The sequence below is a fragment of the Thermobia domestica genome, chromosome 14, assembly GCF_964235325.1.
Source record: "Thermobia domestica chromosome 14, izTheDome1.hap1.1, whole genome shotgun sequence".
NCBI classification, from domain to species: domain Eukaryota; kingdom Metazoa; phylum Arthropoda; class Insecta; order Zygentoma; family Lepismatidae; genus Thermobia; species Thermobia domestica.
In genome coordinates, this window is record NC_137467.1 from 5,667,977 (window position 1) to 5,681,508 (window position 13,532).

The window sequence follows — 13,532 nt, forward strand, 5'->3', positions numbered from 1 at the left end:
CATTTGATTGGTTTTATGGATTCCTGTTAAAATTTTCTGTACCCACCGAGCACAGAATTTCAGGCAGTTCCATTTTCCGGTGACAACCTCGTACAAAACAATCCGAGAAATGTTTGGAAATTTTGAGAAAGTCCCGTGATTCTGAATAGGCGGTTGTTACTTTTTTTTACAGAAGGCCTACCACTTTTCGGTTCATCATCATTGTTCTCAAGGTCTCAGGGGACATTAAAGAAAAAGTAACGATAATGATGCTGGACGTTTATTTATAGACAATTATGTTTCAACCATATTTTGAAATTTATTTTTTCTTTACTTTTGATTTTACTGGGACTGGATAAATACCTCAATATGTACACACAGTAAGCAATGAGAAGTGCACCATTTCTTCATTTTGGACATTATTGCATGTCTATAGTCTTAACTTTATTTGCTTATAGAAAAAAATTTTGCTGGTTTTCATGTAGTTTTTAGTGTTCGTTAGGGTTTTATGTGGATGTTTTACTTAATTCTTGAAAATACTATATTTATTTGTAGATAAATCTGTAGCTTTTAGTGTATCCACATGTATTTTTTTAATACATTTCTTAAGCAGTTATTACATTTATGTGATGTAGATGTTCTAATTTCCACACTTAATCTGTTAGAAAAAAATTATGTACGCTGGTCCATAAGTTGGAAAATAATCATTTACTATCTACAGTGACATCTACCAGAGCATAATAGAATTACGCGGTAGAAAGTCTCATCAACGAATATTTTAAGTGGCCGTTAATGTGAGTTCAATTTCTACAATGCAGTAATGATGTGGGAAAGCTCAACTAACCAGTCAATAATAATAATAAACTTTAGTTATGGTAATGTTCAGACCTAACCCTTTTTACTCCAAGGATCTAAGAGATCGCCGACCAGCTTGTCGATGCGTCGAAGTAACTGCGTACAGTTGTAAGTAAATAAATTCTATTCATCGACCGTGCGTCCCTTTTGAAATTCTACATTTCATTTAGAATAAGACATTAGTCAGGTTCAAAATAATATTAACTGTAGTTTATACATTAATAATAAGCGTGCTTTTTAAATGCTTAATTTTCTAAGGAGTTTATTGCTTTTGTACCGAAGATGGTTGGTTATTCATGGTTTAATGGGGACACCAGGGTCAAAGAGCGTTGATTTCGGCAGAGAAAATTGTAATGAGTAGAAGAACATAGTGCACTCAATTCTTTCGAGTTTCGTGAATGTGACGGTTGTCGGGTGTAATATATTCTTTGGGTATATATAATATTCATTTGAATCTTGTAGTGGTAGAGCGCGTCATAGAATTTCTGGGAAAAGAAGAGCACCGGATTTTCTCTAATGTTATCACACAAGATAGAGCTTAATGATTTCAGATTAATAAAGAAATATTTCGTCACTAAAGTTGCGGAAACTTGAATAGTGTTTCCTGTTTGTCAAACGGATGATCTAGTAATTGAGCTGTCAACAGCAGTTACCAGCTTCCTGTTTTATTAGTGTTTTATTAGCTATCTAGCAGACAACTGATGGAAGCACTCCTTTATAATCAGTATTTTCATTAAGGATTCTTTAACGGCCAGTAATCCCAGAAGTAAGTTTTTTTTTTTTTTTTTTTTAAGGAATACAAAGAAGCATTTATTTTCAGTAATATTTACATAATTGCAAAGCTTACGTATTTAGTTGTTTTTGTACATAATCGCCATTTTGATCATTGTATGTTTGTAGACGCTGTGGCAGGTTTTTTTTTTTTTTTTTTTAATTCCCATGTCATACCACAGGGTGTTTATCGGTCACGAGTCATAAAAAAAAGTCACGAAATCAGAAAACGACCAAGAAAGTCACGAAATTTAGCTTTTAGGCCACGATTTTTTTTTTTTTTTTTTTTTTTTTTTTTAATCTGGAGAAATGTGGTATAGACTGGAAAATTTTGTTCTATAAAACGTCTAACGTCACCATCAAAAAGTGTCTATTTTCGGCTTTAGACTACCAAATCGCAAGCAAAACATGCTTCTATCGCATGCATGAAAATTTGGCCCAATTCGCTCCAAAATTCGCTCTTGAGAATGTTACTAATTTTATGGTTTGGGAAAGAAAAGGTCACGAAAAAGTCACGAAATTTCATTTTGGGATTTTAGTAGACACCCTCTACCAGTTCCCCACCGTGTGTTTCGAGAAGCGTTGAACCTGTCGTCGTTGCGTAAGCACATCCAGTCAAATACTCTTTCAACTTAGGAAACAGGTGCTAGTTACTGGATTTTTCAGCCTTCGTGACTGAATCGCCTTCTCCTCCTTTCTTGGTCATGAATTTCAGTACGACCAGCTGCAAACTCCCTACAGCACTTGCGGCAGATATTTTTGATATCCATGCATGACTCGACATACACTTCCGTCAATTGGCGATGAATTTCAAACGGTTTAGTACCTTTAGCCTTCACAAACCAAATAACTGTGCGAACTTCGCACTTGGCGATGGCGCCAAGGAGGAGCTCCATTACAAATGGCTGCAAAACCAAAACTAAGCGTCCTAGCAAGGTACGAGCGGGGGAAACAACAATCACAACCAGGCTTGCCAACAGCGGTACGAACAGTTTCCCGTTGTCCCCAGCGGTTCTGGAGACCGACTTTACTTTTGGGATTATCTTTGTAACAATATAGAAATTTCTTTCCGGAAAAATTTTCATCCTTTCTCATTTTAATAAAATCACCTGGTAGAGCCAATTGTACCAGACTACCGAAAAAGATGTATTACGATGTTGAGACCAAGTTGCAGTCTTAACATTGAACTGTGGGTATGCAATTGAATTGAAAAGACGTTGATTGTTTATTTATTATTTATTTATTGTTTTTCTAGGATGACAATGAAGGTCCAGTTACAAAAAGCATCCGGCTGACATCATCTCTGATTCTTCGCAACCTAGTCATCTATTCAACAAATGGAAGAAGGTAAGAGATTTGCTTGTAACAGAATAGGTGTGAAGCGTTTAATGGTAAAACCAGTTCATTCAATTTATAGAAGTTTTACCTACAACAGCAAGCCATTTTAGATTACAAGTTAATTTTGCATCAACCTTGTAGAGTGCGTATTTTGCATTAACCTCCTACGGTGCATATTTTGCATCAATCTTCTACAGTGCGTATTTTGCATCAATCTTCTACAGTGCGTATTTTGCATTAACCTTCTACAGTGCGTATTTTGTATAAACCTTCTACAGTGCGTATTTTCATCAACCTTCTACAGTGCGTATTTTGCATCAACCTTCTACATTGCGAAATTAAGTCTCACACACTTTGAAATATCTTAACACAAATATAATCTGGCGTATTTTGTTAGAATTAACTATGACAAATCATTTATTACGTGTCCTGAGAGTCATAACAGAATTGTTTTATTTCTAGCATGATTTTGGCAATTTCTTGTTCCTTTCGACAGCCAGACATTAAGGAAGAGCTTCGGCTTCACTTCTCACATTTTGCTCAGTTTAGTTCTCTTTTGATAGAAAACACTAACATCATATACGTGGTTTGTTGAACAAGTATCCGACTTCCATTCATTAAAAAAAAAAAAAAAAAAAAAAAAAAAAAAAAAAAAAAAAATGTGTAATTGATACCGTTGTCTTACATTAATACCCTTCAAAGTGGTTCCCTTGGGCTATCACACATTTCTCTCAACGATTTTTTCACTGTTGAAACGCCTCTCTTAAGGTTGCGTGCAATTAGTCCCATCACATTCTGCACGATGCCTTCTCTGGACTGATGATTCCTTTCAGGGGCATTTTCAGTTTGAGAAGCGGTTTTCTGTAATCGATTATGCGTCCCAAGAATACATTCTGAACACTCTACCATTACCAGAAAGTGGTAGAAATGAATTACTTCCGGTTTTAACCGTAATCGCAATAGAATAAAAACAGTAAAAGATACCAAGAAGCTGTTTTTGTAATCAGTTCAGTGTCCGAAGAATATGTTCCATCTCTCGCTATTAAAACCGGAAGGTCAGAAATTAAGCATTTCCGGTTTTAACGTTGCTCGTTATAGAGTAAGCTTGGTATCAAATGGCGAGAAACTTTTTTTCTGAAATCAGTTAAGCATCCGAAGAGTCCGTCTCCACTCTAACCTTTCTACTAAAAGCGGAAATAATATAAATCGACTACCACTTCCAGTTTCAGTATTGAAAATATATCACGCCATACAAACCAAACTCGTTCACGTAGTGTACACCTTACACTGCTGCTTTTCAAAAAGACGTTTGTTGTCATTCTTTTTTCTAATGAATTATTTATTTTCATTTTCTTCCATACACCATCCGACAGTTAAGTAATGAGACTGATATTGTGACCAAACAAACAAAAATATTGTAACAATACCCGTTTATTATTCAAAGTACATCCATCTTGCGTCAATACAGCGAGTGACACGATCATGTAAGAAGCACAAGCACCTGTGCATCTTAGTTTGTGGAATGTTCCGTAACGCCGTTGTCACAGCTGCTCGGATATCTTCAACATTTCAAAAGGTCATTCTTTTAATGGTAACTTCGATTTAGGGAACAGAAAATAGTCGCAGGGAGGATATATGTGGAGAATAAGGGGTGATGCAGCACACACACTTGATTTTGGCCAAATATTCCTGAACAAGTACTCCTCAGTGAGCGGGTGCATTGTCATGGATAAGGAACCAGCTACCTGGGCTGAGTTTTCAGGCCGAGCACGACGAATACTCTTCATGAAACGCTCCAAAACTCACTGTGTGACCTTCTGCTGCACATTAATGATAAATGATACTCTTACTGTTGTACAAATACAGGAGCAATGTCTTCACTTTTGACTTCTGAAGTCGAAGTTTCTCCGTATCCCCACATCCTCATACACTCTCCGCATTAAATTAACAGTCTATGTGGCACTTTTATACCCAGTTTAACACAGAATTGGATATTCGACCATTGTTCCATGCTGCTAGCGTGACGAGGGCCTTTCAGTGACTGCAGGTATTTCCCATCATGCTTCGCGTGCAACAATGCGGTGTTGCCAGATTGTAGACAAGGGATTACTCTTTCGAACGCATATATTGGTTTACAGATTGCATTCACTGTTTCGTCACAATCAAGACAGTGTCATTACTTAATTGTAGGACGGTGTACAAATTGATAAATGTTTTTACGGATAGAAACGTTAGCTCAGTTATATCATAAAATGTGATATGGTTGCAGATTGTCTTCAGCACCGTTGAAAATGACAGAGGTTAATTGTTTAAATTACATTGTTATTTATAAAATACCTAGGTATAGACGGTTACTATTGAAGTTATTATTATTATTATTATTAATAATAATAATAATAATAATAATAATAATTTAATGTGTGTAATGATCTTTCTATTGTTGCGGTGGGCACAATGGCTCTCTGGTAGATCGCGTACCTCTGGTGCGTGGGGTCCATGGTTCGACCGCCGGCCCAATAAGTTTGTGGTGGACAATATCGTGTCTCTGGGTTTTCTCGAGGTATTGCAGGGTGTCTATTGGTCACGAAACTCATGAAAAAGTCACGAAATCAGAAAACGGTTATGAAAGTCAAGAAATTTAGCTTTTGGGTCACGACTTTTTAAAATCTCTACAAATATAAATGTAGACCGGAAAATTTTGTTCTATAAAACGTCAAAATTCACCACCAAAAATGTCTATGGTCGGTTTTAGATGCTACCAAATCACAAGCAAACCACGCTTCTATTGCATGTATGAAAATTCGGCCCAATTCGTACCTAAATTTACTCTTGAGAATGTTAGTAAATTTTATTGTTTGGGAAAGAAAAGCGTCATGGAAAAGTCACGAAATTTCGTTTTGAATTTTTAGTAGACAACCTTTATTACCGTTTCTTCCCACATCCTAATTTCATTAATTTTTCCGTTCACTTGCTTTGATCATGGTCTCCCTTAACCGAACGAGCATAATCGTGGGACCTTAAACTGAAAGATTTCATTTTTTTATTGTTGCACTCATGCGCACCCACAAGATTTTTAATTTGATAGAAACAAAAAAATGAAAATAAATTTCTCATTTGCCATTATCAAAAAATAATAAGCAATTAGAACATTGAGATGAAAGTTAAAATTTCTAACCTCTAAAACATAATTGTTTCAAATGTCTCTGTAGAAAGACAACTAATATAAGGTTTCTTAATATAAGGTTTTTTGATCAGATTTTGAATTTTTACTTAAAATTATAGATTAAATCCAAGACTAGAATGAGCTGTATGCCTATTTATATTTCAATATGTGTATTAATTGATTGTATACTATACACCTTTCAGGTTTCTCCGAAGATACGAAGCCCATCTAGCGAGCGTAGCTTTAAGCAACGTCGAGTCATCGCGAACGATTGCCCAAGTGCTCTACGACATGAATTCCCAAGCAGACCAAAGCTGACCATATTAGAAAGCGTGAGTTCATTGCCTGGATCGCATCAGGACCAAGAAGACGTTGAAGTAACAGGTGCCGGGGAGAGTCTCCCTAGAAATCAGAAATAAATAGTAAACAAGTTTTGTTGCGTGTGAGTGAATACTTCCTCCTCCTCCCCCCCCTTCGCCAATATCCTCCGCCTCTTGCCTGTTTTTTATCATTGTAATTTATTTTTTAGAACTCCTGACTCGGAGAAGCAACACAGGTAGTTTATAACAATGAATTACCTTTAATTACGAAACGTCTATAGAGAAATTAAGCTGTTTGTTCTATTACCATTTTTTTTATTATTATTTTTTTTTTCTAGTAATTTATGAATGAATTCAAATGTCGGAAGTGCTTTTCCTGAGAATTAGGTAAAAAATAAAACCATAGCGTATTGGCTGTAACTTACAAATTATGTTTGTATACTTTATTTTATGTGAAAAGTAGTTCTTATCAGTTCGGAAATGAAGAAACAATGCTTCTATTTTTCATTCAAACCATTTTCTGCTGCACTGCCTGAGGAAAAAAAAAAAGTAAGTTCATGTGCAATTGTTTTTCTAGTATTTATTCGCTACAAAGTGTAGTATATACAATTGTAAATATTATATAAATATATATATATATTGTCCCATCCTTAGAACTCTAGTAAATAAACATGTTTGGATGTGGAAAAATTGTCTTGAAAAATAAAAATAAACCATGGAAAAGATAAAAATATAAATAAATGAATAAATATATATATATATATTATATATTAAGTGTCATGTTTCAGTGTACAGTGAAAAGAAAGGAACTTGCACATTGTTTTTCTGTTTCTTTTTTTTTTTTTTTTTAAAAAAAACGGACATTGTTAAAACTTGTTTTATTCACATTCGTCCACCTGACTTTTGTGATACAAGAATGCGTGAAGTTCAAAGTGTAAAATTTCATATACAATCTACTTTAACCATGTGTATCAGTATTAAAAAAAAAAAAAAATTAACAGTGTTGGATGACTGTGGGAACATTTGTTTTTATTTTTAAGCTGGAGGGTTGGAATCTATATCTCTTCTGTACTTTTTTTTTCATATGGTTCTCTGCTGTATGAATTGATAAGGGAAGCTGTATTTTTTTTTTTTTTTTTTAATTTTACAGTTCGTGTAGACAAAAGGAACGGTTGTTTGACATAAAAATATGAGAATGCATTCCATGCAGGTAGTGTGTATGTAAACAAAGTGTTTCCCTTGTACCTCTTTATAAAAATAAATAAATAAATAAAAAAAGCAAGTTGTGACATGTTCCCAACTTGAGGTATGCCTAAGGCTGAATTTATACACGGGAAAGCTATTCTCATTTCACGAGCCTGTTCTCAGCACATGTAATTTATTATTATGGTATTTATGGTCTATTTTCATGTGCTTTTTTTGTCAATATATATAAATATTTTTTTTTTGTATGAAAGTAGATCTTAGAAAAAGTTTAAGAAAATGAAAAAAAAAAAAAAAAACCTGCTGTAAGACAATGTTGAGAGAAACTTTCCGAAATAAACAGAAGGCATTTACTTATACTTGTAAGCGTATGTTTGGTGTGAAGCTTCGGTTACGTGGAAAAACCTTTAAAGAAAGAAAAAAAATAAGAAGCTTTTAAAATTCTCTTCAGTGGTTTGTACATTTACTCAAGTAGCAAATACCGACAATACTTTGTCCTTGATTTCCTTTCATCTTGAAGTACTAAAATAATAGTTTGCAGATCAGGTTAAAAAATAAAAAAAAAATAAATAAATAAATATCTTACCTTTACAAAGCAGTTTCCTGTCAAATAACTTTCTTATGTGCATACTTTGTAAAATTGCTATGAAATATATTCATGAATTTTTGTAATAAAAAAAATCGAAGGAAGTATTTTTATCAGAAGTGAAATGCTTACCTTTAGATAAAATAATAATAATAGGAAATATGTATGTTTTGTGTTAAAGTTTTTTTAAAAAAACAAAAAAAGAAAAAAAAACAAATATATGTTTCTAGTGTTGACTGTTAAAACATGAAATTAGCTATGTAGTCAAGAATCTTAAAGAGGAAATTTCTAATGTCTGCTATTTAATTTTTCAAATATTTCCTACGAAAATCATCCAGAAAGCAAGATTTTGAATGAACCAATGAAGTTTTTAGTTAGAACGTTTATTTTATGTGTACATTCACGTTCCAAAGTAATGTTCCTGTAATTAAATATGCCCCGTTAATTACCTGGGGATTACTGCGAAGCTGTTTATTTAGACTGGTATTCGATGGTATCACCCTCGAAGTAGAGTGCTTTTCCGCTTCAGCACTACTACAACATATCTGTCACCAGTAGAGGGCGACCTTTATATACGGAGGACGACTCAAAAATAACCGGAATTTCCTGATAAAAAGCATGAACTTGATTCTCGTACGTAAATCCGTTCAGGGATGAACGGATGGTACCTGAAACCCATCAGATTAGGTGAGATTACCTGCTTAGAGTAAGCATATTAATAGAGGGAGGAAAAGAAACTTACTAGGATTTCCTTAGTAACTGCGAACGAACAGGGAAGAGCCCAGCACCTACTCTCACAGTCGTTGGCTGTTGAGAAATGTGGTGTTACGGAGGCTCCATTCTCTTGAGTTCTTGAGGCGTGTCTAAGTCTCTCTTGAATGGAGCCACAGGCCATAGAAGTGCCAGGCCTGTGAGACCGTTGCAGTACTCGGGATGATCTCCCAGAGTCTGTTTGCTAAGGCTAAATATGACCACAAGACCGATAGTGAAAAAGTACCGTGAGGGAAAGTTGAAAAGAACTTTGAAGAGAGAGTTAAAGAGTACGTGAAACTTTACGTACTCTCCCAATTTTTAATACAACTTCAATCATCCTCAAAGTACTCCCCATTAGTACTAATACTCTTGTCCAAATGTTGATTCCATTGTTGGAAACACCTTTCAGATTCGACCTCTTTGATGCTAGCTAGCCCCGTCATAATCATGCTTTTCACTTCGTCGACATCGGCAAGATGATTCGTGTCGCTTCTTCTGTCATTTTTTCGTGTCACAAGTGCACCACACACACACCTACCTACCTACCTTCCTTCCTTTTTTCCTTCCTTCCTTGTTTGTCTGTCTGAAAAGCTACACGCGTCGTTGTTTGTTGACGCCACTAGGCATATTGACTCAGGAGAGGTCCTCCTACAGCGTCCTAGCGGCTCATCCTCGTACTACAGGTACATGATGCGTAAGAGTAAGATTCCGGTTATTTTTGGACCCCCCCTCGTATTTACCGTGTGTGTTCATCCGAGGAACAAAATGCCCAAGAACTGCTTGATGGATTACCATCAATTTTGTCCATGTTGTGGTGGATCAAAAGTTAAAAAGCTAGTTCGCTTATGGAAGTGATAATCTAAAACAGCCATTTTCTGTTTTAATGTTAATTAGAATAAATATGGTAGTAGCGAGAAGTAATTTCCTGCAATCGATTAAGAGTCCCCAATCACGGCGAAATTAAAATACCGCTAATTTTACAGTAATTAAAATTAGCCCTAGACAATATTCTTTTACATGAGATACCGTTATCACGACTCACTTATCTGCTTTTGATTTCCAACCATTTAGAAAATCGGCATTTATTTTCGCGTTTTTATGTGGCTGCAAACTAAAAGCTACTAGGTGACTCGTAATAACGGAACCTTATACAAAATAATATTGCCTAGGGAGCTCTTGTTCCACATTTCGATTATCTTTTATCTATTTGAAGATATCACATAATTACTGTAAATTTAGCAGAAATTTAATTTCGCTGTGATTAGGCCTCTAAAGCGTTTCAAGGAAACATGTTATTTTTCATTCTTAAATCTTTACTAAAACCGGAAGTGATAGAAGTTCACTACGACTTCCGGTTTCAATATTGATCTGCATACAGCAAAGAACACGAGACATGGTAGCTCAGTGATATAGTGTTCACCTCTAGTGTAAGAGGTCCTTGGTTCGATCCCGGCTCGCGCCAATTAAGCTTTGTGGTGGACAAACACCGTGTGCGTAAGTTTTCTCGAGGTTATCCCTTTCCTCCCACTTTCTTCATTCTACCATTTCATTTATTTCTCATCGTGACCGTGTCCTTTAGCCTAGCCGGCATAACCGTGGGACGTAAAACTTAAAAACGATTTCATTTCAAAGACAAGAGATAGAAACAAGCAGGTTTTTTTTAATTATTATTATTTAAACCCACTTAGCATTCTAATAATAGGCACCATATTCTCTCTTAAGCCTTTGTTTAAATTAAAATTGGCAGAAATCAACCTTTTCAGGTTTAATGATTTGCTAGAATATAAACTATAATACATAGTGTGAAGCCTTTTTATGCAATCAATGCAGCATCCCAAGAATATATTCCGTCTCCACTTCAATACTTTTAGTCATGAGCGCCGATCCTGGGGGGGGCTCCCCCAAAGCTCATGTGGGCCCCCCTTATTGTATTTAAGAATATACAATATTTGGCATAATTTGAAAGCAATTTGTCTTAAAATCCTCATATATGCTTTCTACATCTGGAGCCCCCCCCCCAAGATTTACAGAGCCCTTGCTTTTAGTAAAACCAGAACTGATAGACATTTCACTGAAATATTATTTTTCAATATTAGTTGAAAAAATATTACGCCATGCAAAGCTCACTCACTCATGCCACAACATACTTGACACTTCTACTTGTTTTTCCAAAACATGGTTCATTTCTTACCTAAGTTACTTTTATGTCCTCAATGGCCTGGAATCTCCGACATTAATAGCTTTTCAGTTGAGAGTCGCGGTTACTCAGTGATAGAACGTTCACATCTGGTGTGTGGGGTCCCAGCTTAGATCCTAGTCCGCATCAAGTCAACTGTGGTGGACAAACATCGTGTGCGTGTTTTTTTTCGGGGTTTTCCTGCTTTCCTCATTCTACTATATCATCCGTCTCGTTATTACCGGCTCGATTCCCGGTGGGGGCACTCGGTCGAAAAAGTGTAAAACGCTTTTTCAGGCTAGCCACCCTGAATGAGGTTTTCCTGGGTTTTCCTCATACACACCAGGCAAATGTCGGGGTGGTACCTAACTTACAGGTTCCAGGCCGCTTCCTGTCTTCCTTTTCCCCGGATTGTGTGCTCGCCAATGTCGAAAGTTTTTATTATTATTATTATTATTATTATTACTTATTGTGAGTCAGAACCCGGGACAAGAGTTTTGTTAATACCCTCCACATTCCAAGATTTCCCCCCAAGGTCTTTGGACATCTTTCATATTACTCGAAATCAATCAACGATATCCCCTACAACCACCTTATTTTCTTTATTTTCTTTCCGTCATCCCTCAAACGTGACGAGCTAAATGGCCTTAGATGCCGACAGCCCAGAAATCTAAATCCTAAATCCTAATCGTTATTACCGTTCCTCTTAGCCTCGGTGCATAATCGTGAGACATTTAACTCATAATAATAATAATAATACCGTTGATGCATGAACAAGAGCGATGTTGTAATGCATTCATTCTTAAAAGATTTTTTATTGTATTTATTTATTTATTTTATTGTCTAAATGTATCATAGATGTATCTACTTCGTAGCCTAGTGGTTACAGCGTAGGATTCACGTGGTCCCGGGTTCGATTCCCGGCCAGTGCATCCCAATTTTTGGGTGTCCACCTAGTGTCATGAGGCAAACTGGGGAGTCAAGTGACGGCCACTAGGTCAAGAAAGCTCTTGATACTCAACGCATTGACCATATGTTCGTTGCTAGGCTGGTTCAGCCGATTGCAAACACATAAGCGTTGGAGCGGCTCAAGCCCAGAAAGGGCTGTCCCACCAGTTGTTAGGTTAGTATCATAGATATAAAATATTTCGTGTTTTTTAAAAACTGTTTTTCTGGGGTGAATTCTTAGCCCATGAAGCCATTCGTGTTAAGAAACATGGTCGACAGAAGTTGGGGGGGCATGGATATGTTAGGGGGGCCAAGTCATTAAAAATTCTCTTGCACATATCTAAATTGTGTTTTTTGTGTTGAGGTCTGGAGGGGCCATGAAAAGTTTAGGGGATGCCAGGTCCCTCCTAGCCTCCATCTAGTTGCGGGCCTGCTGAGAAGTGATATTTTCCATTCTAACATCTATTTCTTGTCTGTCTCGTGGCAATAAGCCCACGTTTCTCGCCTCCAGTAACTATGCTTATTGGCAAAGTTGGATAGCTAACGTAATGTTGAGATTATTATTATTATTATTATTATTATTATTTATTTATTTATTTATTTATTTATTTATTTATTTCTCGGGTGGGTGTGCAAAACATGTTAAGTCCAAAATGGTCAAAAATGAGCTTTTCACGCTACCTGAATAAGAAAATTTTTCTCTACAATTGTGTATACTCGGCTAAGTTCTATCAGGTTTTTCAATGATGTTACAAACCCGTGCGTTTTCAGTCATGTTTGACATACCGATTCTATTTCGTGCAAAACAAGTTAAGTCCATAGTAAGTGGACTTAAACATGTTTTTCCCAACTTTGTTCATTCATATATGAGTGTGAAAAGAAAGGTAAGTCCTCTAAAATGTGACTTAACATGTTTTGCACTGCACTTAATTGTTGAAAACATTTCCATCGTGTGAATGAAAGAAATGCAAGCAATAAACTTATGTGAAATATATTAAGGTGAAACGAGGTTGTAAATTATTTTCTTGGTTACTATTCGAATTATATTGGTTTTTCATATTATTCAGAGGTTAAGTAGTATTTGTTTGAAACAAATACAATCATTTTACTCTGTTTGTGTTTTCTATCTGTATTTGAATATTTTTATGCGCAATAATAGAAATAGACCCGGATTTTGATGGAAATGATTCTGCATCCGAATCAAAAGAATCCGAAGCAGAAGAGAAGCTTAAAAGTCATAGGACGAGACGCAAGAAACAGACTGGTAAGAGAAAAGTAATGAAAGAAGATAGTAGTGAAAGAGAGGGGAAAACATCTATTACTGTGCTCGGCCAGTGTACAGATCTGCACAATTTATCAGAGAAACCAGGAACATCTGACATCGAAAGCGAGGTACCTGTGGAAGATAGGTCACGTGAAAATAGAGGACGGAAAGAATCA

General features: G+C 36.0%; 1 protein-coding gene across 1 annotated transcript in view; it reads left to right on the forward strand.

Moving 5' to 3' along the window:
• Positions 1–7,270, forward strand: part of Bap170 (Brahma associated protein 170kD) — a 149,323-nt gene extending 142,053 nt beyond the window's left edge. Inside the window, exons 16-17 of the mRNA XM_081739442.1 lie at positions 2,861–2,952; positions 6,310–7,270. Coding sequence (XP_081595568.1) covers positions 2,861–2,952; positions 6,310–6,424 — 207 coding nt within the window. The 3' untranslated portion in view covers positions 6,425–7,270. The remainder of the gene's footprint in view (positions 1–2,860; positions 2,953–6,309) is intronic.
• The last annotated feature ends 6,262 nt before the right edge of the window (positions 7,271–13,532 follow it).